We start from the raw sequence: 24,754 nt of genomic DNA on the forward strand, positions 1-24,754 counted from the left end.
CTCAAACCTAATATCCAGAACTGCTTATCGGGGACCACCCTCCCCTTTCAAAAAGAATTTAGGGGAATGTATGTCTGGTAGAATAAACCTAAAGGAAATTGCTCCCATTGGGCCCCCAAGTATTCTAATTTTCCTTTTCCTGAGGAGGCTGGTAGAGCACAGCCACCATGCCCCACTCCCCATCATCCCTGTTTGGTTTCACCCTACTCATGCGTGGCCTGATCTGGGTGTTATTCAGCAGCTTGGACCTTGCATCCCAGCCAGGGGCATCACTGGAGAGGAGAAAGGGCCTTTTTGAACATAGCTAGATTAACACTGCTGTCTTTTGGAAATGGCCAAGCATTGTTTTCTGGTCATTTCATCAATCTCAAATTCAGTTCATCAAGTATTTGAAAGAAAAATGGAAATTTTATGATCTTCCAGAGGGTATATTACAGAGTATGATGATTTCTATTTCTATTAAGTAAGAAAGTCCAGGCCATATGTAATTGCTTATTTTGCAGTTTGAATTTATTATGAACATGGGGGAAAAACCCACCCCACTGGTTTCTCCAAAGTAGTGAGAGATTTGTTTGTTAAAGAATAGAAAGGTTGGGGCACTTGGGTGACTCAGTGGTTGAGCATCTGCCTTCAGCTCAGGGTGTGATCCCAGGGTCCAGGATTTTTTTTTTTTAATAAATTTATTTGTATTGGTGTTCAATTTACCAACATACAGAATAACACCCAGTGCTCATCCCATCAAATGCCCCCTTCAGTGCCCGTCATCCATTCACCCCCACCCCCCGCCCTCCTCCCCTTCCACCACCCCTAGTTCATTTCCCAGACTTAGGAGTCTTTATGTTCTGTCTCCCTTTCTGATATTTCCCACACATTTCTTCTCCCTTCCCTTATATTCCCTTTCACTATTATTTATATTCCCCACATGAATGAGAACATACACTGTTTGTCCTTCTCTGATTGACTTACTTCACTCAGCATAATACCCTCCAGGTCTATCCACCTTGAAGCAAATGGTGGGTATTTGTCATTTCTAATGGCTGAGTAATATTCCATTGTATACATAAACCACATCTTCTTTATCCATCATCTTTCGATGGACACTGAGGCTCCTTCCACAGTTTGGCTATTGTGGACATTGCTGCTATAAACATCGGGGTGCAGGTGTCCCGGCGTTTCACTGCATCTGAATCTTTGGGGTAAATCCCCAACAGTGCAATTGCTGGGTCATAGGGCAGGTCTATTTTTAACTCTTTGAGGAACCTCCACACAGTTTTCCAGAGTGGCTGCACCAGTTCCCATTGCCACCAACAGTGTAAGAGGGTTCCCTTTTCTCCGCATCCTCTCCAACATTTGTGGTTTCCTGCCTTGTTAATTTTCCCCATTCTCACTGGTGTGAGGTCGTATCTCATTGTGGTTTTGATTTGTATTTCCCTGATGGCAAGTGATGCGGAGCATTTTCTCATGTGTGTGTTGGCCACGTGTATGTCTTCGTCTGTGAGATTTCTGTTCATGTCTTTTGCCCATTTCATGATTGGATTGTTTGTTTCTTTGGTGTTTAGTTTGGTAAGTTCTTTATAGATCTTGGATACTAGCCCTTTATCTGAAAAGTCATTTGCAAATATCTTCTCCCATTCTGTAGGTTGTCTTTGAGTTTTGTTGACTGTATCCTTTGCTGTGCAAAAGCTTCTTATCTTGATGAAGTCCCAATAGTTTATTTTTGCTTTTGTTTCTTTTGCTTTCGTGGATGTATCTTGCAAGAAGTTACTGTGGCCGAGTTAAAAAAGGGTGTTGCCTGTGTTCTCCTCTAGGATTTTGATGGAATCTTGTCTCACATTTAGATCTTTCATCCATTTTGAGTTTATCTTTGTGTATGGTGAAAGAGAGTGGTCCAGTTTCATTCTTCTGCATGTGGATGTCCAATTTCCCTAGCACCATTTATTGAAGAGACTGTTCTTTCTTCCAATGGATAGTCTTTCCTCCTTTATCAAATATTAGTTGACCATAAAGTTCAGGGTCCACTTCTGGGTTCTCTATTCTGTTCCATTGATCTATGTGTCTGTTTTTGTGCCAGTACCACACTGTCTTGATGACCACAGCTTTATAGTACAACCTGAAATCTGGCATTGTGATGCCCCCAGATATGGTTTTCTTTTTTAAAATTCCCCTGGCTATTCGGGGTCTTTTCTGATGCTACACAAATCTTGAAATAATTTGTTCTAACTCTCTGAAGAAAGTCCATGGTATTTTGATAGGGATTGCATTAAACGTGTAAATTGCCCTGGGTAACATTGACATTTTCACAATATTAATTCTGCCAATCCATGAGCATGGAATATTTTTCCATTTCTTTGTGTCTTCCTCAATTTCTTTCAGAAGTGTTCTGTAGTTTTTAGGTATAGATCCTTTACCTCTTTGGTTAGGTTTATTCCTAGGTATCTTATGCTTTTGGGTGCAATTGTAAATGGGATTGACTCCTTAATTTCTCTTTCTTCAGTCTCATTGTTAGTGTATAGAAATGCCATTGATTTCTGGGCATTGATTTTTGTATCCTGCCACACTACCAAATTGCTGTATGAGTTCTAGCAATCTTGGGGTGGAGGCTTTTGGGTTTTCTGTGTAGAGTATCATGTCATCAGCGAAGAGGGAGAGTTTGACTTCTTCTTTGCCAATTTGAATGCCCCTAATGTCTTTCTGTTGTCTGGTTGCTGAGGCGAGGACTTCCAGAACTATGTTGAACAGCAGTGGTGAGAGTGGACATCCCTGTCTTGTTCCTGATCTTAGGGGAAAGGCTCCCAGTGCTTCCCCATTGAGAATGATATTTGCTGTGGGCTTTTCGTAGATGGCTTTTAAGATGTTGAGGAATGTTCGTTCCCTCTATCCCTACACTCTGAAGAGTTTTGATCAGGAACGGATGCTGTATTTTGTCAAATGCTTTCTCTGCATCTAAGGAGAGGATCATATGGTTCTTGGTTTCTCTTTTGCTGATATGATGAATCACATTGATTGTTTTACGAGTGTTGAACCAGCCTTGTGTCTGGGGATAAATGCTACTTGGTCATGGTGAATAATTTTCTTACTGTACTGTTGGATCCTATTGGCTAGTATCTTGTTGAGAATTTTTGCATCCATGTTCATCAGGGATATTGGTCTGTAATTCTCCTTTTTGGTGGGGTCTTTGTCTGGTTTTGGAATTAAGGTGATGCTGGCCTCATAGAACGAATTTGGAAGTACTCCATCTCTTTCTATCTTTCCAAACAGCTTTAGTAGAATAGGTATGGTTTCTTCTTTAAACGTTTGATAGAATTCCCCTGGGAAGCCATCTGGCCCTGGACTTTTGTGTCTTGGGAGGTTTTTGATGACTGCTTCAATTTCCTCCCTGGTTATTGGCCTGTTCAGGTTTTCTATTTCTTCCTGTTCCTGTTTTGGTAGTTTGTGGCTTTCCAGGAATGCGTCCATTTCTTCTAGATTGCCTAATTTATTGGCGTATCCCTGTTCATAATATGTTTTTAAAATCTTTTGTATTTCCTTGGTGTTGGTAGTGATATCTCCTTTCTCATTCATGATTTTATTAATTTGAGTCTTCTCTCTCTTCTTTTTAATAAGGCTGGCTAATGGTTTATCTATCTTATTAATTCTTTCAAAGAAACAACTCCTGGTTTTGTTGATCTGTTCCACAGTTCTTCTGATCTTGATTTTGTTGAGTTCTGCTCAAATCTTAATTAACTCTCTTCTTCTGTTGGGTGTAGGATCTATTTGCTGTTTTTTCTCTAGCTCCTTTATGTGTAAGGTTAGCTTTTGTATTTGAGTTCTTTCCAGTTTTTGAATGGATGCTTGTATTGCGATGTATTTCCCCCTTAGGACTGCTTTTGCTGCATCCCTAAGATTTTGAACAGTTGTATCTTCATTCTCATTAGTTTCCATGAATCTTTTTAATTCTTCCTTAATTTCCTGGTTGACCTTTTCATCTTTTAGCAGGATGGTCCTTAACCTCCACATGTTTGTGGTCCTTCCAAACTTCTTGTTGTGATTAAGTTCTAATTTCAAGGCATTATGGGTCTGAGAATATACAGGGGACTATCCCGATCTTTTGGTATCGGTTCAGACCCGATTTGTGACCCAGTATGTGGTCTATTCTGGAGAAAGTTCCATGTGCACTTGAGAAGAATGTGTATTCAGTTGAGTTTGGATGTAAAGTTCTGTAGATATCTGTGAAATCCATCTGGTCCAGTATATCATTTAAAGCCCTCGTTTCTTTGGAGATGTTGTGCTTAGAAGACCTATCAAGGGTAGGAAGAGCTAGATTGAAGTCACCAAGTATAAGTGTATTATTATCTAAGTATTTCTTCACTTTGGTTATTAATTGATTTAAATATTTGGCAGCTCCTACATTCGGGGCATATATATTGAGGATTGTTAAGTCCTCTTGTTGGATAGATCCTTTAAGTATGATATAGTGTCCCTCTTCATCTCTCACTACAGTCTTCGGGGTAAATTTTAGTTTATCTGATATAAGGATGGCTACCCCTGCTTTCTTTTGAGGACCATTTGAATGGTAAATAGTTCTCCGACCTTTTATTTTCAGGTTGTAGGTGTCCTTCTGTCTAAAATGAGTCTCTTGTAGACAGCAAATAGAGGGGTCCTGCTTTTTTATCCAGTCTGAAACCCTGCGCCTTTTGATGGGGTCATTAAGCCCGTTCACGTTCAGAGTTACTATTGAAAGGTATGGGTTCAGTGTCATCATGATATCTATTTAGTCCTTGTTTTTGTGGATTGTTCCACTGAACTTCTTCTTAAAGGGGAATTTTAAGAGTCCCCCTTAAAATTTCTTGCAGAGCTGGTTTGGAGGTCACATATTCTTTCAGTTCCTGCCTGTCTTGGAAGCTCTTTATCTCTCCTTCCATTCTGAATTAGAGCCTTGCTGGATAAAGTATTCTTGGTTGCATGTTCTTCTCATTTAGGACCCTGAATATATCCTGCCAGCCCTTTCTGGCCTGCCAGGTCTCAGTGGAGAGGTCTGCTGTTACCCTAATACTCCTCCCCATAAAGGTCAGGGATTTCTTGTCTCTTGCTGCTTTAAGGATCTTCTCTTTATCTTTAGAATTTGCAAGCTTCACTATTAAATGTCGAGGTGTTGAACGGTTTTTACTGATTTTGGGGGGGGGGAATCTCTCTATTTCCTGGATCTGAATGCCTGTTTCCCTTCCTAGATTAGGAAAGTTTTCAGCTAGGATTTGTTCAAATACATATTCTGGCCCTCTGTCCCTTTTGGCGCCCTCAGGAACCCCAATTAAATGTAGGGTTTTCTTCCTCAGGCTGTCGTTTATTTCCCTTAATCTATCTTCATGGTCTTTTAATTGTCTGTCTCTTTTTCCTCATTTTCCCTCTTTGCCATCAACTTGTCTTCTATGTCACTCGTTCTCCCACCTCGTTAACCCTCGTCGTTAGGACTTCTAGTTTGGATTGTATCTCATTCAATTGATTTTTAATTTCTGCCTGATTGGATCTAAATTCTGCAGTCATGAAGTCTCTTGAGTCCTTTATGCTTTTTTCTAGAGCCACCAGTCGCTGTATAATAGTGCTTCTGAATTGGCTTTCTGACATTGAATTGTAATCCAGATTTTGTAACTCTGTGGGAGAGAGGACTGTTTCTGATTCTTTCTTTTGAGGTGAGGTTTTCCTTCTAGTCATTTTGCTCAGTGCAGAGTGGCCAAAAGCAAGTTGTATTGGGAAAAGGAGAAAAAGAGAGGAGAGAAAGAAGGAAAGAAAAGAGAAAAAGAAAAAAGGAAGAAAAAAAGAAAAAAAGAAGAAAAAGAAAAAGGAAAAAAAAGGGTGGGGGAAGCAAACAGAAATCAAAAAGCAAAACAAAACAAAACACGGGGGAGTATCTTCTGATTCTGTATACTTTAAGTCCCTTGACTTCCCCCTGGAACTTGTCCCTCTAGCTGGTCTTCTGGGGGAGGGGCCTGTTGTGCTGATTTTCAGGTATTAGCACTTGGGGAAGATGCTCTGCCCCTGCCTGGTGCAGGGCTCAGTGGGGGTTGTTTACCCCGTGAGGCCCCAGGAGGAACAGCCACAGTGGCGGCGCCAGCTCTGCAGCCCTGGAGTCAGCTCCCGCAGTAGCTCCGGGGCTCTCCGTCTGCAGGGCCTGGAGGCTCCGGGGCGGGGCCGCTGATCTGCTCAGCTCGGGGCAGGAGTGTCCTTTCGGTCCTGGGCCCTCCCGGCTGGGCAGCCCCCTCCGCGGAGCTGCCACCCGAGCCCCTCCGAGCTCCTCCCGCCCTGCAGCCCCCTCCACACGGAGCCTCTTCCTCCGCCCGAGCCCCTCCGAGCTGCTCCGGGTCCTGCCGTGAGCGCTGCAGTCCTTAGGGAGCTCCGCGCACTCTCCCGGGGCTCAGGTGCCTGTTAGTGTCCCAGGGAGCCTGAGGGCATCCCCGCCCTTCTGGGTCCTGCTCCAACTCCCTGCAGGCCCCTTCCCGCCCGGGAAGGTTGGTGCAGCTCCTGCTTCTCCGGGACTGGGCTCTCCTGTCCTGGGGACACTCGCCCCGGCCTCAGCCTGGCTCCTAGCGGGGCCCCTCCCCCTTGGAGGCCTTTTGTTTCTTTATTTCGTTTCCCCCCGTCTTCCTACCTTGATAGAAGCGCAAACTCTTCTCACTGTAGCATTCCAGCTGTTCTCTCTTTAAATCTCAGGCCGAATTTGTAGATTTTCAGGATGATTTGAAGGTTATCTAGGTAATTTGGTAGGGACAGGTGACTTGGGGACCCTACTCTTCCGCCCTCTTGCCCCTCCCCTTCCAGGGACCAGGATTGAGTCCCACATCATGCTCCCTGTGGGGAGCCTGCTTCTCCCTCTACTTATGTCTCTGCCTCTCTCTGTGTGTCTCTCATGAATAAATAAATAAAGTCTTTTAAAAAAGAGAAAAAATAGGGATCCCTGGGTGGCGCAGAGGTTTGGCGCCTGCCTTTGGCCCAGGGCGCGATCCTGGAGACCCGGGATCGAATCCCACATCGGGCTCCCGGTGCATGGAGCCTGCTTCTTCCTCCGCCTGTGTCTCTGCCTCTCTCACTCTCCCTGTGACTATCATAAATAAATAAAAAAATTAAAAAAAAAAAAAAGAGAAAAAATAGATCAAACTTTTCTCTTCATATAGGTAAGAGTTCTAGGGTTTTTGTTGTTGTTGTTTGTAGGTTTTGTTTTCTGGTGACATTGGTCAGAGCTGGTCCCTTTGTGCCTTACTTTATACAATCTTAGAAGATAAGCCCTCTAGTGGGTTGAATAGTGGGTCCCCCCAAAGTATATCCCAATTTCTAACTCCTGGTGTCTGTGAATATGACCTTGTTTGGAAATAGGTTTGCAGACATAATTAAGTTAAGGATCTTAAGAAGAAATAATCCTGGTGGCCTTAAGTCCAGTAACTAGTGTCTTTATGAGGAGAAAAGAGAGGGAGGTTTAAGACCCACATACACAGAAGAGAAGACCATGTGATATTGGAGGCAGTGACTATAGCAAAGGGATAGCCTGGGGCCCCCGGAGCTGGAAAGCATAAGGAAGCATCCTCCTCTAGAGCCTCTGAAAGAGTGTGGCCCCACTGACACCCAAATCCCAGATTTCTGACCAATGATTCTGTGAAGGAGTAAATTTCTGCTCTTTGTAGTCATTTGTTATGGTGGCTGTAGAAACCTAGCAAGTCCACTGTGTGCTGAAAAATTCAGGTGAAGAAAAAAGGCAGTTGGATTTGATATAACAAAGCTGGGAAGACAAAAACAGATTTGCAGCCAACTGTCTCATTGATTTGAGTCCTGAAACACCATTCATAAATGCTGGGGTACCACTGCAGAGTTACTTTGAATTATAATAATAATAATACTAGAGTAAATGGCTCACTTTATGTATTTATCTTAACACTGACGTAAGTTAAGGAAAAGACAGTGAACAATTTCTCACACAGACTAGAAGGATGGCTTCTAGCATGACATCCTGCATTTCTTCTTGGCAGGGTCTGTATGGGGAAAGTAGAGACTAGGATGTGGTCTTCACAGAGTTTTGCTCCTGGCAGCCTTCCTCCAGCCACTCATAAGAGAGATATTCCAAAATGCTTGGAGTGAGAAAAGTGTAGTTTTTGGTCAGGTTTGCCTGTGAGAACATGCAGCTGCCTTGTCTTTGCAGATAAACTTTATGAAAATTTCTTAATCGGAAAGCTTTTCTGAAGTGAGTTTTAGTTCTTGAGGGAAACACAATAGGCTCAGGATCAAAGGCTCAGTGAGACCTTTAGGATTTTGTCTTTCCAAGGATGTGACTTCCTGCTCTGCCCTCCCCAACTCATCTGCCCTTGATACCATACTGTGTAGACTATGAGAGTTGTGGTCCACATCAGATGTGGTATTTGCTCATTTGTTCAGACACCCTAATGACTCCAGGCTTGTGCTAGACTCTAAGCATTCCATAGCACAACTGAGAAGTAACATGTGACCTATGACGCCATGTGCTAAAAGGAGGCGTTAATAAAGCCCTGTGGGGACATATGTGAGGAAATCATTAATTCTCACTGGGAGATGTCATCTGGGAAGGCTTCATGTGGGAGACAACATTTTAGTAGAATCTTGAAGGATGCATAGAGGTTTTCCACAAAACAAATATGGAAGCATTAAAACTGGTAAGTTACCTTTATTGAACACCCATCATGGGCCGGGCAGTGATCTCAGTGATTTAAATGCAGTGCCTTAGTTAAGCCTCATGACTACTTTATGAGGCAGAGCAGAGCAGTTACTGACCATCTCTGAGAGGTAAAGAAGCTAAATCAGAGTGCATTTCAATGACCTTCCCAAGTGACCCAGGTGAGAGGGGGACTAAGAGGGCCACCTCCCAAGCTGGCCCTGTACCACCCACTGCACACCTTGCTCTGGCTCCTCTAGGCAGCAGGACCATTGCGAGGAGAGGGAGACATGAGAGGGAGCTCATGACCAGGTAAGGAAAGTGCACATGTTTCATCTCCCCTCCCCACCCCGGGTGATATGTGATGCTTCCCAGCACTGCACTGTGAGAAAGTGGCTGAACACCTCTGAATTTCAGTTTCTTCTTGATATAGCTTCAGTAGTGGACCTGCCAATGGTACCTGTACCCCTCTTCCTTCCTTTGTTGCTGCTTCATCCTTTGCATGGCTTTCTGCTCCTCTCCTTTTCTTCTGACCCAATATTTATTGAATAGAAGAAGCAGGGGTGCAGGAAGGAATGATCAGAGAATGAGGTCTAGTTTTGCAGTTTACTGAGCTGTAATTGACATGCCGTAAAATTCACCCGTTTTGCAGTTTTATGAGATTTATGGGTTGTTCTGTCACCAGCACCACAGTCAAGGCATGGCACATTTCCATCATCCCCAAAAGTCCCTTCTTGCCTCTGCTTAGCCAGGGCTTTCTCCCCTACCAGTCCCTGACAACCACTTGTGTAGCCTTTGTCACTCTCATTCTGCCTTTTGTAGCATCTCACATTAGTGTAATCATGCAGTATGTGCTCCGGCTTCTTTCACTGAGCATAATTACTTTCGGGTTCATCCACATCTATCAGTTGTTTATTGCTGAATTAAACCACGTTGTGTGGGCATGCTATATACTTTGTTTATTCATTCGCCCATGGCCACGCAGATTGTTTCCAGTTTCAGGCTAGTATGAGTAAACATTCTATGTCCCTATATGGCTGTTTGTTCTTATTTATTCGGGTGAGCACATAGGAGTCATTGTACTGTCTTTTAGACTGAATATTTTCTATCTAGACATATTTTTCCCCTTTTATACACAATTACATCTTCTGCAGCATTTCTGAGTCTGTTTCTATTGCCTGATTTTTCTCCTGGTTACCGGGTCACGTCGGATTGGCTCCTGTCCATTGTGAAGTTTACCTTGTCGAGTGCCAGGTTTTGTTGTATTCTTCTAATCAGTGTTGACTTTGTTCTGGCTTGTAGATCAGAGTGATTCTTTGGAGGTTGCCTTTAAGCTTCTTCAGGGCCAGTCCAGAGCAGCCTTTACCGGGGCTAATATAGCTCCACTATTATGGTATGACCCTCTGAGCACTCTGCCCAGCGTCCCCCATCTTGCAAGGCTTCTCCAGTCTGGCTGATTGGAACACAGACTGTTTCCAACCCTATGTGCGTTCCAGAATTGCTCACCTTTACTGCTTCAGGAGATTCTCTCTTTGGCCTTGTACACACAGCTGAGTACTGACAGAGACCCCCAGGGGCCCCTCTGCGGATGTTAAGATACTCTCCTTATGCAGCACTCCTTTCTCTCAGATAAACTACCTCCAAATTCTAGCTGCCTTCACTTCCCTGAACCTTGACCTTGGTCATCTGATCTCAACAAGAGGGTAGAGTTTTATTTGAATTTATTCTTCTTACAGTGACCAAGGGACTTCCCTTCACATTTCTTCATTTCTACCTATTTTCATAGTATCTGAAAACAACTGTTTTATGTATTTTGTCTGATTTTTCTAGTTATAGCAGTCGGTACACTCCTGGGTTGAATGGAAGCAGAAGTCCAAGCATTAATTTTTGGTGGGAGAGGCTGATCAAAAGCAAGTAAATAAATTAGGTAATTTCCAAAGTGTGGCAATTCCTATGACATAAAATAGAGTAATGTGTAAAAACAATGCAGGAATGAGACTAGTCAAAAAAGACCCTCCCTCTGAAGATTAATGAGAGAACATAGAAAGGGCTTAGGGTTCTATCTGAAATAGCGTCCTATGAGTTTCATGTTTTGATATTATGTTCTTCTTAAGCAGAATAGCATGGTGGCTACGGGCACAAACTCTGGAGTAGGATGTGCTGGGTTTTAGTTCTGGGTCCAGCATTCAGTGATAAAAGCTTGGGTGATTTTTTTGTGCCTCCATTTCTTTTCTGTAAAATGGGGACGACTAAGGTTCCTCCTCATAGATTTATGATGAGAATTACATGAATAAAAACACGAAGGTTTACCTAGTGCCCAGGTATCATAACCATGTCATAGAATCTTCTGGATTTTCTTGCCTTTCCCCTTTCTTGTCTGCCCAGCCATGCCCCGAGCATGTGCTAAAAGAATGTTTTGCTCTGCTATGTTCCATAAGGAAGACCCTGGGGACATGACCATGTTGAGAACCCCTGGCAGGTACACCCCATTTTCAGGGGCACTTTGCCAGGGTCCTGGCACATGAGAATGATCATCTGTGCTGGGTCCCAGCCCAGTGGGGGAGTCAGGCTACAAGAGTCAGGACTGGACCTGGCCCCACAAGCCCTGCGGGGGACACAGAGGTGCTGGCTGTATGCAGTGGAAAGCCCCGTGGCTTGGATATGAGGTCTTGGGCAGTGCTTCCTCTCTTTGCTGCTGGCTCTGCAATCTTCCTGCCCATTGTGGTCGGCCTTGATCTCACCGCTAGCTCCATCTTCTCTGCTCCTCTCCCTCATTTGTCTCTGTTGCTCTGCCCCTTCCCGGCCCACCTAGGTCAGTCTGTCTCCCTCTTTCTCAAAGACTGTACCTTCTCAGTCTTTCTGTCTATCCAACTGTCTGTCTTTTTCTCTTTTAGATAAAAGTTCTTCCTCTTTCTCCCTCACATCCTCTCTCTTTCCTTCCTCCCCCACTCCTGTCCTTGTCCCTCTCCTTCCCTCCTCCTTTGTTCCCTCCATCCCTCTATCTCCATCTCTCCTCCATCCTTCCTCCCAGCTCCTTCTCTATCCTCCCCCATCCCTCCCTCCTCCTTTATCCCTCCCCATCACTCCTTCCCATCCTTCTTCCTCCATCCCTCCTTCCTCCTTCTTCCTCCTCCATCCATCCTCACTTGGATGGAGCCTGACAAGGGACTGAGAATCAGCCCAAGCCAGCAGTCTGCGGTCTGCTCACTGCAGTCATGGGGCACCAGCCAGTCCACAGTAACTGTTTGGGGGGTGGTTGTTCAGGTTAGAAGGGAGTTAGTTCTCTATGTGGGCTTGGGTTTCAGAGGTGCTAAGCTTAACTTCAGGATCAGTTCTTTAGAGGTGCCATCAGATCTGTTTTAGCTTTTAATTGAACAAATGTCATCTGCTGGCTGGTCCTCTGGCATCCAGAGGTTGTGTTAAATTGATGGGAAGCTGTTGCACAAGCAACAAAGAAGTACTGCTTACAGGTAACATTGTAACCAAGGAAGTGCTAACCATTACACAGAGGAAGGAATTAGAGAAAACACATGTAATGGTCATCCAGAGCCAGGATGTGGGAACACACAGGACCCACCTGAGCCAGCCCACAACCCCACGCCCATTCTGCATGTGTCCCTCTGACTTGCATGTTGTGTCCAGGATGCTGCCTTTCTCTCCCCTGAGCTTCAGGATTTATGTTTCTCTCTGCCCCTGTTGTCCCTGTGTCTGTCTAGCTTTTTAAAAGTGTGTGTGTCTTTTCTCTCTGTCCCTCCTGTTTGACTTAAGCTTGTGCGATGTCTGTCTTTGTGAGTCTCTCTAACTTCCAGTCTGGCCCTCATGTCACCACGGGATGCTTCCGCTGCAGTCACCATCTGAGATCTTAACACCCCCTCTCCCCCTGGCAGCGGACCCTGCCCCCGTGGGCCTTCCAGCTCCGTGGCCAACGCTGGCTCAAATCCAGTGTCAGGACTCAACTGCATACATCCCGCTATGTGGACGGTGGACATAAACTTGATGGTGAGACCTGCGGGGTGGCCACTTTCCAAATTGTGTATGACCCCTAACCTTGTCCATCAGGTGGCCCTTACCACCACTGCTCTTGGTTACTTGTATGGGTGAGCTTGCCCAGTGCAAGGGGGTGGCCACTGATCACAGATCCTTCTACATGGCTTTTGTCTCTTCCTTCCAAGCTGCCACCCAGGCGACACTGGGACTGTACTTCTGCAGAGATACATTTTATCAACTCCTTCTGAGTGCCATCGTATTGGAAATAACTTTCTCCCTGTTATTCGGGGACACATAAGGAACTGAATTTTGAAGTCACTTACTGCTTTGTGGACATAAATTATTAGAATCCAAAAATAACCATTACATGGAAGGAACTAGGCTGATCTCAGAGTTACATAATACACAACAGTGGGATTGAAGGTCTTTGTTTCTGCTGGAGCCGGAGTCCTTGTTTATCTCTGAATGAAGCTTACACCTATCTTACAGCTTTAGAAATCAGAAGTCAGGGTGTCTGAGAGCGAAACGGGCTCAGAGGTAGATTCCCATTCAGGGCCTGACACCCCTGTGCCAGGGACCAGAGGAAGTAGGCTGCTGGGCCTCTCGAACTGTGGTCTGGACCCTCTCACACGGGGAGGAGTAGCGGCTGGAATCAAACCTGCTAGAAGCCACGTGTAATTGTGGCGTGGGGCTTTGGGGCTCCTTGGCTGTTTCTTCAAAATCTTAATGCCTAGTGGGTTTGTAAAATATCTTCTTACAAGTCTTAAAATCAAAGCTTGTACTAATCTGTCTTTTATCCTTAAAGCTTTTGACTTAGACAAAGAAATAGTGTTGGCTTCGTTTTCCAGGTGAGGAACTACGAGAAGTTGCAGGGTGGCCAGGGTGATGGGCTTTGGCCTCTACGTGCTTTTGTTCACATCCCGGCTTAGCTGCTTAGCAGAATGCTGGCCAAATTAAAGGACCCTTTTCAGCCTTGGTTCTCTCGTTTGCACAAGGAGAATGAAAATAGTAATCCTTAATAGGAACAGTTGAGGATTAAGTGAGATATTAATAAGACTAATTAATGTTTATCAAATACTTATGATGTAGCAGGCTGTCCTTTAGTGTGATTTTTACTTTTAGGTGTGAATACATATTATACTGTATTTATTATAAATGTGCATAATTATTAGCAGATAATGCGTGTAAATCATTTAGCACAGTGCCTGGCACCTACCTAAGTGTTTGAAGAGAGTTAGTTATCATAGACAATGTCTGTTAGGCATTAACCATGTCCTATATCTTTATGCATTTATTCACTGATTTGTTTGTTCTTTTGGTTCTTTGTTTTATTGTAAAACTTCCTCAGAGTCTGAGTACATGCATTTCCCAAATACCTTCAGCAAAATTCCCCAGATGGCAACATCCTCTCTCTACACGAACATGCACTTGTTGCTGCTTTTATGAAATGTTTGAGTCCCACACATGATGATCCTTCATCTGCAGATGTTTCAGTGTGAATTTTCCCAACACTCTCGCACAGGTAGAGTGAGAATATCAAAATCAGCAGGTTAAATAATCGATACAAAGAATTACTTCGGCCCCAGACCTTGCTTGGATTTCTTCTACTGTCCCACTCACATTCATTGTAGCAGAGGAATTGTACATGTTTTTGTCTGTTCAGGGAGCTGGTCTGGAATTACACAGACATTTGTTGCATGTCTGTCCATCCTCTTCAGACTGGGCATTTCTGAGTCTTTGAATTTCAGACTGTGATACATTTGAAATGTACAGGCCAGTTGTTTTGTAGAATGTGCCTGAAGTGCAAGTTTGTCTTATGTTTCCTCATTATCAGATTCACTCTTTCTTTCTGGAAATGCTCCAGAAGTGATGTATGTCCTTTTTCAGGACTTAGGATGTCTCTTGATCCCAGTAAGTGAGGTTATCTTAGATCACATGGGTGATGTGATATATGCTGGGATTTGGTGCCAGAGAGTTACTGCTTTTCTCTTTGAGGTCATAGATTTCCTGCACAGAGATACATTGACACTATATGAATCGGCTGTGTCTTATCATACTTTTAATTACTAGTAGTGTTCATGCTGTATTACCATTACAGCAATGGTAATAAATGGTGGTTGCCAGGTGGTGGTATTCCAATTTCATCATTCGTTTTTTATTTATTAGTAGGAATTCTACCCTAAGGGTGAAAGTTTTCTTTCTCCCCTAATTGTTTATTTACATCAGTATGGACTCAGAAGCTTATTATATATTATACATGTCAAATATATATATATGTATATACACACACACTATACATATACAATTAGTTATTATAATTATTTATGGTGGCGTAAGATTGTCCCAGATTGACCAGTGAGAGCTCCTTCAAGCTGTCTCCTGTATCCTTTTGACATTTGTTCAAGCCCTTTGTTACTTTCTAGCTCTACAATATATTTTAGGCTCATTATCTTGTGGTTTTTTTTTTTTTTTTTTGCGAAATCAGCCCTTTCTCTGAGGACCTCTGTTTTCCTTTCCTCAGAGAGGATATTTAGAACTAAAATCTGGGTCTAGGTATGCTGATTGCCAAGGTATAATTGTATCAAAGCCTTCTGAGCAAAGGGAACTAGGAGAAGCTATATAAATACACACCTACGTTTGTATACCCATAAACATGCATATACCTGTCATCTCCCACAAGTTCATGGCTGTACCTCTACTTCTAATTCATGACCAGAGTTCATTCTTACCCTTTCTTTTTTCCATTTTTTTGCAAACGAAAGGTTTACTTATTGTTGAGAGAGACAGCAAGAGTGCATGAGTGGGAGGGGCAGAGGGACAGGGAGAGAGAATTCAAGCAGACCCTGCACTGAGTGTGGAGCCCAGTGTGGAACTCCATCTCGCCCCCCTGAGATCACATCCTGAGCCAAAACCAAGAGTCAGATGCTTCACTGACTGTGCTACCCAGACAGCCCTCTTCTTTCTATTTTAAATTCACTTCTCTAGCAGTGAGAAACCTGGCTCTCCTTATTATCAACATATCTTATTTGGTCAGTCCTAGAATTCACTGAAGCAGTTTTGGAACTGCCAACCCTTATATTTGTGGAAAACCCACCCAACTAGAATTCAGTATGTGTTTACACATATTTTTATCATTGGCCTGAGAGTATATAATCAAAATAGTATGAAAAGCTGAAAGTTACATGTAACTTTTTTTAACCTAGATTTTAATAGCTTAGAACAACGATAGTTTATCCTTGCTCACACTGCAGGTCCCACACACATCAGCTGGGGACTTTGCATAGCATTATCCTCTCTCTGGACCTGTGCTAATGCAAAACAACCCCAGTACCCATCAATTAATAAATGGGTAAATAAAACGTGGTTCTATCCATACAATGGAATATTATTCAGCCACAAAAATGAATGAAGTGCTGGCACAGGCTACACCATGAATAAACCTTAAAAACATTATACTTTGTGAAATAAGCCAGACACACAAGGGCATGTATACTATAATTCCATTTATATGAAATGTCCAGAATAAGCAAATTCATAGAGACAGAACAGAGATAGGTAGTTGTAGGGGCTTAAAGGGTAAGGAGAGGTTGGAGAGTGACTCCTACAGGCATGTAGCAGCAGGTCAAACAATGGATTGGATCCATATATTGATTTACAGTAGTATGCTGTGCTTCAGTTTCATTACTTGTAAAATGATAATTTTTTTTCAAAGGATTTAAAAGGATGGCAGACAGGGGTGCCTGGGTGGCTCAGTCAAGCCTCCAACTCTTGGTTTTGGCTCAAGTGATGATTGCAGGGTTATGAGATTGAGCCCCGCATAGGGCTCTGCACTTAGCATGGAATCTGCTGGAGATTCTCTCCTTCCCCCTCTGCCCCTCCAACTGCTTGCACACGTGCATGTGTGCATGCACTCTCTCATAAATCAATCAATCAATCAATCATTTTTAAAAAAAGAAAAAAAAAGGACGAGATATGCCCACCATTTCTCTTTCTGGGCACATTGTTTGGATGGATTTCACTGTCCACTTGAACTTAGGTATGGCCATGTGTTTTGATCTGGGCAATGAAACTTGTGTGGAATAATGAGCTCATTCTCGGTCAGAAACTCTAAGAACACAATACCCCATGCTCTCCCTTTCTCTGTCACAGTAGCTCTTCTATTAACCTGGGTCCAGAGTAAGGACAATGCAATGCAAAGTCATGAAGATTTACACCTCTGTCTTATTCTAAGGGTTTTATAGCTCTTATATTTGTGTTTTTGATTCATTTTGAGTTTGTGTATGTGGTGTGAGGGTAAGGGTCCAGTTTTGTTTCTTTGGTTTTTTCCACGTGGATATTCAGCTAATCCACATCTTTTGTTGAAAAGACCATTCTTTGAAACCTTTTAATTGTCTTGGCACCCTTGTCAAAAATCAATTGACTGGAAATGGAAATTGTGAAGCTTTATTTATGGAAAGTCCATTATATTCAGAAAGGGTGAGTCCTCCTGCTTTGTTCTTCTTAAAGATCATTTTGAGTATTGGAGTCCCTTCATTTCTATATGGGTTTTGGAATCCATTTGTCAATTTCTGTAAAAAAGCACCTGGACATTTCATGGTGATTGTATTAACTGTGTAGATCACTTTGAGGAGTATTGTCTTAACATTATTAAGTATTTCAATCTATGAACACAAGATGTTTTTACATTTGTTTTGATATCTTTAAGTTCCTTTCAATAATATTTTGTCATGTTCACTGTACTATTCTTACACTTTGGTTGAATTTAACTAATTTAATTAATTATTGTTGAAGCTATTCTACACAATAACTTTTGATTTAATTTCATTGATTTTCTGTATTGTTTTCTCTTTCTTAGATGATTCTTTTCTACTCTTTATTTGTAAAATTTTGTCACAGATGCCATCATAAATCAAGAAAAACACTGAGATACAATTTTTCTAGCCACTAAGATTGTGGCTCAAATACACAAAGAACTCTAAGAAATTCATTTAAAAATACAAACAGGCAAATAGAAAAATGGAAGAATAATTAGAAAAATAACACGCAAACAATTCACAAAAAAGCAGATGCAAATAGACAATAAAAGTATGAAACAAATGTTCAACTTCAAGTTCAGAGAGATATTAAAGTAGCAACAATGCCATGTTTTTACCTTTCAATACTAACAAAAATTAAACAGATTGATCCTATAAAATGGTGCAAGGATACGGAGCCACAGTGTCATGTATTACTGATCAATGTGGAAACTGCTACTATATTATTGAGAAACAATCTGGCAGTACTTATTAAAATGAAAAAATGTGCATGCCCTTTGGGTTTTTGTTTTTGTTTTAAAAGTTTATGTATCATGGTATGTTTGCCACAAGTGAAGTTAACCATCTGTCATGTTACGTTGCTGTTACAACATCGCTGACTGTATTCCCTTATGCTGTGCCTTTTATTCCTGTAACTTCTTCATCCACTCTATTTATTCCTTTCTTTTTTCTGCTTGTTTTGGATTTAGTTTGCTTTTCTTTTCCTAATCCCTTAGGGTGGAAGCCTAGGTTATTGGTTTGAGATGTTTCTTTTTTTCTTCTTTTTTATAATGTAGGCATTTACAGCCATAAATTTATCTCTAAGTACTGCTTTTTCTGCATCTTGTAAGTTTTGGTATGTTGTGTTTTTCCTTTCACTCATCTCAAATCATTCTTCCAATTTCCTCTGTGATTTCTGCTTTGAACCATTTATTGTTTAAAAGGAGGCTGTTTAATTTCTCCATGTTTGTGGATTTTCCACATTTTGTCCTCTTATCCTGTTCTACTTTCACTCCATTCCTATGGGAGAACAAACTAGTGAATTTTGTTTGCGTTATTGTACTTTTCAACTCCAGGATTTCCATTTGGTTCTTTTGTTCATAATTATTCATAATTTATATTTCTTTATTGGCATTCACTCATCGCTGAGACACCTTCCTCATACTTCGGGTCTCTAAACATGATTTTCTTTTTTAGTTCTTTGAATGTATTTGAAATAGCTGGCTTAAAATATCTGCATCTTTGTCTAGTAAGTCCAACATCTGGGCTTCCTCAAGGACAGTTCTCTTGATTACTTTTCGTCCTATGCCTGGGCCATACTTTTTTGTTAGTTTGCATGTCTCCTAATTTTGTTGTTGTTGAAAAGTGGAAATTTTAAATAATGTAGCAACTCTGCAATTAGATTGTTTCCTTTCCCCTGAGTTTGTATTTATTGTTTTTTGTAATAGTTTGTTTAGTGACTTTAATGAACTAATTCTGTTAAGTCTCTGTTCTTTGTTGTGTGTGGTCTCTGAAGTCTTTGGCTCATGTGGTAGTCAGCCAATGATTGAACAGAGGTTTCTTTAGACCCTTGGAATTAATAAGTGTCCCAGTCTTTGCCAAGAGCTTCTCTGTGTGTTGGGACATGCTTTCTATACTAGCCAGGTATTTGACAGCTCTGCCTTAGCTTTCAGTTCCTGCTTTCATAGAACCTCAAAGTCAACAAGAAGTGAGAACTTACAGACTTGTTAGGTCTTTTCTGAGTATGAACACAGTCCTGGGCATGCACACAGCTCTAAGTTAATCATGATCTTATAGATTCCCCAGGGTAGGTATTAGCTTTTGGGAGCACCTGTGGGCATCTCATTCATCATCATTCCTTTTAAGCTTTTAGGTTACTCTGGTTTTTTGCACCAGACTTTTTTCACCACTCAGAGGCAGCTATGAAGTTAAACAATTGCCTACAATTGCTTTTAATAAATACTTCTAGGAGAAAAGCTTTTCACACTGTGTGAACTCAGAGTGAAGTGAAATACTGATAGACTTGCAAGTGGGATCTGCCAGGGAACTCTAAGACAAGTTGAATAATGGCAATTCTTTGGGAATTAGGGTGTAAAAGATCCCAGCCCTGATCTCTCTCCAGTGGCTTTTATACTGCAAACCTTGTGCTTTTGACTGTGAATGTGGGCTATAATTTTTTAAAGCTACTATGGGGCTAAGAAGTAAGGATGGGAATAACCAAGTTAAAATGCCACAAAGTTCTCTTTCTTAAAAAAAAAAAAAAGATTCAGACGTTTTTCTTGAATAAATGCTCTCCTGGTTGCATAAGCCTTTGTTTTATTTCCAGAGTTCTAAAAAAGTTGATTTTAACTTTTTTCCCCCAGTTTTCTCCTTGCTTTTATGGAGAGAATTTTCAGATATCCTTACTCTGCCATTTCCACTGATGCTGCTGTAGTGTGCAACATTAATGGAAACTCATCTTCATAAAGGAATATAAATATGCTTTCAAGACATAAAACCTAGAGCTTGCACAAATAGGACAGAATAAAAGACTTATATTTTGATAGATGGTGAATTTTTAGCAGTCTGTGGCACCAGGGGATGATTTAAATGTAATATTTAACAAGATAAATTGCTTTCTTATTGTGTCAGAAGCAAGTAGGATTGCCTTTCGAATTTTAGAGAGACCATTGATGGACATCGGAAAACATGGTTGTAAAAATCTCAGCCACCTGTGCAAAAACTAAAAGAAGAAACATGGTTGCAGAGGTATTTAGATAAACTCACAAGCTTGGATCAGTTGTGATTGGTTGTTATGAAAAATAAAGTCACCTCCCTTGAAACTCAGTTTAGTAAAATTATTGTGGTGTCTTCCTTGAAGGCTGTGAGCTTCTACAGGGTAGAGATTGGTGTTCATTTTAGAGCCAATATGTTGCCTATTCTCATGTGTATTTGTCAAGACTTTCAGTTGTAAATTGGCTTACAATTCAAGTTGACTTAAGTAAAACAGTTTATTTCATGTATCTAATTTCCAAAGATAGAAGACACAGATATAGCTGGATTTAGAAACCCAGAAATCTTTCCCAGGACTCTGTCTTATCCTTCTCTTGTCTTTGATTTCCATTGTTTGTATTTCACTTGAATGAGTCTTTGAGGACACGACACTGGCATACCTCACCTGGCCACATTCGGTGTGCTCATCTGTGAAGCCTGACTTGGCCATCTGAGGTCAGCACCATCTAAGTCACCTTCATTGGTAGCAGAGTGGAAGATTACCTAAAGGAAAATAAAATGTTTTTTATTACAAACAGAAGGCTGAATGGATGTTCAGTATCCGTGAATGCTCATAAGGCAGAATTAATGCCTGCCCATTAAACACAGCAAACACCCATATTGGTTTTTTTTTTTTTCAGTTGCATTATGAGTAGAATTTAGCCATTTGTTCTGGAATCATGATATAGTCTCTGTTCTTTGTACACATTGTAATCATGCCCACACCCACACCACTATCCCATCTTTAGTGAGCTCTCATCTCAACTTCTGCAGTGCTTCCTGCTTCCTGTCCTTGCTGTACTCCTTAAATATAAAGGTACATATACTTCATGCCCCTGGTGAGAATGGAATACTTAGGAACGTGGACTAGAGTTACATGCTTTTGTAGTTAACTCCTTGAGAATTCATCCAGAGGAGAGGGCATATGTAAAAAAAAAAAAAAAAAAATCCCAACTTATTTTTACATCTTTCTTAGATTGGGGTTGGCATTGTTTACAGCTGTTCATTACAAAGTTGATTTTGTTTTTATTGACAAGTAGCTGTTATTTTTCAGGTTTGCTATCAGTGAATAACAAATCTATAAACTGGGAATAATGCAAGGAATTATCTTGGAAGGGTTGTTGAGTAAACTGAATGAGCAATTAATTACATGTAAAGTACTTAGAACACTGCCTGTCATTATCATCATTGTTATTCACTCATTGATTCCATCTCTTACCCATCTTCAGGTTTAAGGTGGATAATGAGGGGCTGATTTAGAAAATCAAATGTGGACCCACTTAGTGCCTGAGCTGAGACTAGCGCTCCGAGAGTGAAGGGAGCACTTGAAATGATTATCCGTTGGGTTGATTCTGGTGGAGCCTACTGTTGAGTATTCTGAGGATCTCGCTGCTGTGACCCAGTTTCCCATCAGCTTCTCCTGTTGACTCTTTCTCTTTGGACAAGTGTGGAAGAGCATCTTCACTAGAGTCCCTTTGTGAACCTGCCTGGTGGTTCTTTCATTCATTCATAGAAGCAATCTCTCATAGCATCTACTGCAATACCTACAGTTATTGAGCTCTTGCTGCTCATTATATGCCAATTCTGTTCTAAGCTTTGTACATTTTCATTAAATCCTGATGGTACGTATTTTTATTATCTCTGTATTCCAGGGAACTCAGGCACAGGGAGAAGTAAATAACTTGTGGCAGACCTGGTAGTAGACTATAAAAAGCCATTTACACACTCCTACTCCACTGCCAACTCTACTCCAGATGCCCACTTTCCCAGCCTCCTCTGCAGGTGGGCTGGCCGTGTGACAAGCTTTGGACTTCCGATGAAAAGGAGCAGGCACAAGCAGGTGTACTCTCCATCCTGCCTTCTCCCTGTGTAGACAGTGGGCAAATGGCTGGTGTGATGGATGCCATTTTGCTACATGAGGGAGTGGCCAAGAGAACGGCAGAGAAGTAGCCCTGACCTCGGGGAGTCACTGGACCAGAGGCAGCAGCCACGGTCCTCCAGACTCTGGTTATGTAAGAGGCATAATTAGACCTGTGTTGGATCATTTCACTTGAGTCAGGTTTTCCATGACTGCAGATCCATTGGAACAGAGGCTGGGCTAGCTTTAAACCCAGACGGTCCAGTTCCAGAGCCCACACATGTGACCTCTCTTCTGCACACCAGATACCATCCCCGGTTCTGTAGATGCAACACAGGTCAGAACAAAGGGGGCTGAGACACTTGGGGAGTTTACAGTCTAATGAGTCATCAGAGATGGAAACACAAACACAAGATAAACATAAGGTGAGCCGTGGTGGTCATTACTGTGCAGGACAGGCTAGGGCAGTGCTCATTCACACTGCGGAGGGCAGAAAAGCCCTATTCCTCTGAAGAAGTGGGCATGGAGGCTGAGATGGCCGGAGCAGAGGCAGGTATGGTGGAGGGCTCTGCATGGGTAAGAGTGGGAGGCGTGCTGAGTGTGTGCTACCGTGGAGAGAAGTAAGAGAAGTCTGTGAGGAGGAACAGGAGGAAGGGTGAGAGAGCCGGAGGGTGGGCCAGGGTCAGATCACCACTGGCAGGGAGCATGGGCTTTATCTTAAGAATAAACAGTAGGATGCTTTCAAAGAGCTTGAATCTAGGAGAGAAATGATCTGAATTCTATTGAGATGAAAAAGAATCTCTTCAACTGTCATGGGGAGAGTGAGTACAGGACATGGGTTGGAGGCCATTGTGGCTGTCCCAGTGAGGACAGTCTCTCTGTGGGGGGGGTGGCCATGGAGATGGCAAGAATGTAACAGGTGAGACAGAAGTCATAAAGGTAGATCCTACAGGACCCCAGGGACCGGCAGAGGAAGAGGGAAACTAACATGATGCCAGTGTTCACAGATCCCTGGGCTAGAGGGGACTGGGGGCACATGGAGGCTTGGTGGGGAAGAAGGATCCTGGGTCAGGTCAGGGGTGCAGAGGTTGATATTCTGGGACTAGTTCTCTTCTGTTACTTGTGCTGTTATTTGTCTTCTTTTTAAAATATTTTATTTGTTTATTTATTTGAGAGAGAGAGAGAGAGAGATAGGGGTTGGAGAGCAGAGGGAGAGGGGCAAGCAGACTCTGGGCTGAGCTCAGAGACCATGCAAGGCTCGATCCCACTACCCTGAGATCACCACCTGAGATGAATCCAGAGTTGGCCACTTAACTGACTGAGCCATCCAGGTGCCCTGTTATTTGTCTTCTTAAATTGAAACTGCACTGAGGGCCACGTTCATTGTTTTAATAAGCACAAGCTATCACTTACCAAGTGACCCTTGAGTGGAGATTTGGCGAATGTTAGAAGGAAGGCACCCTGTGCAGAGCGTGAGCCTGGTTTTAGGCTGGGATGTGGGGTGGGGTGGGGTGGGTGGCAGGAGGGGTTGTGGGGGGATAGGATGATGCCCCTGCCCCTGGGGGTGGAGAAGGAGGTCTAGCCGTCAGGCTTCCTAAGCTCAGGCTGGGATGAAATGCTCCCGACTCCGGAATTGCCGTGTCGCACGACCTGGGGAGTTGGTCCACGCAGACATAGTTTTAGTGGCAGGGCATGAGCTAAGGTGGAAATGGTCTGGCTGGCGGCCCCTTCCTGCTTGTGGGCTTCCCCATGTGTGACCTACACCCTCTGCTCTCCTGTGCAGGACACGGAGGTGCTGAACACAGCTGTCCTCACCGGGAAGGCCGTGTCGGTTCCTGTCAAGGTCGTGGGCATTCAGGAGGACGGCTCCGTGGTGGACGTGTCAGAGGCTGTGGAGTGCAGGTCTGCGGACGAAGATGTTGTGAAGGTACAAGGGTCCTGACCGTCGGGCCTGCCAGGGGTCTGGTCCTCTGAGGGCCCTTCCCTCTGTCCCAGGGTCTCATTGGGCTGGAGCGAGGGTGACAACCCCAAGGAGTGGGGGGCTGACCCCCCTAGAGGGGGCCTATCTATACCCTCCCCAGAGTGGGGACCCCCAGTCTCTTGAACAGAAATAATTTTCTTCCCCTCCTTTTGGTCATGAGACAATATTTCCCTCATTTTAGCAATCCACATGTCATCTCAATGTTTGCCAACTTCCAGTGTAAATAATATTATTTACACAACATATTTTCTTCAAATGTCTCAGTTTTTCAAACTTAAATACTAATTTAGCCTCTGAAGGGAAGGAAAAAATCTTCCTCTATTCTTCATGTTCTTCTAACTGGACTAAGAATTAAATTGACATGAGATAGATTAGCAGGAGGAAAAAAACAAAGGTTTATGAAGTGTGCGCAGAGGTCCAGTCATTAAATGGGAGACTTAAAAAAACCAGCAAGTTAGGCAGTTTTTGTGCTTTTTCCACCAAGAGACAGTGAATCTGGGAGGACTTGAGAAGACAAAACTTCACTTTGGAGGCTTTCGTTAGTAAGGCATTCTATCAGACAGGCACTCTGACCAATTCAGCTAAGGCACACACCTAGGAAGACATTCTAGAAAGAATGTGGACTGGGGTAGTAAATCAATAAAAAGTAACAAGGGATGTTTATACAGCTTTCTTGTTTTTCTTACAACTTTCTCTAAATTTCCAAGCTTGGTGATGAGGATGTCTCTTTACTTCCA

The 24,754-nt window shown here is 42.7% G+C and overlaps 1 protein-coding gene across 1 annotated transcript in view; it reads left to right on the forward strand.

The window, feature by feature from the left end:
• Positions 1-24,754, forward strand: part of TMEM132B (transmembrane protein 132B) — a 367,875-nt gene that overhangs the window by 301,215 nt on the left and 41,906 nt on the right. The window contains exon 5 of the mRNA XM_041729488.1: positions 23,820-23,963. Coding sequence (XP_041585422.1) covers positions 23,820-23,963 — 144 coding nt within the window. The remainder of the gene's footprint in view (positions 1-23,819; positions 23,964-24,754) is intronic.

The sequence above is a fragment of the Vulpes lagopus genome, chromosome 14 (genome assembly GCF_018345385.1).
Source record: "Vulpes lagopus strain Blue_001 chromosome 14, ASM1834538v1, whole genome shotgun sequence".
Taxonomy (NCBI): Eukaryota; Metazoa; Chordata; class Mammalia; order Carnivora; family Canidae; genus Vulpes; species Vulpes lagopus.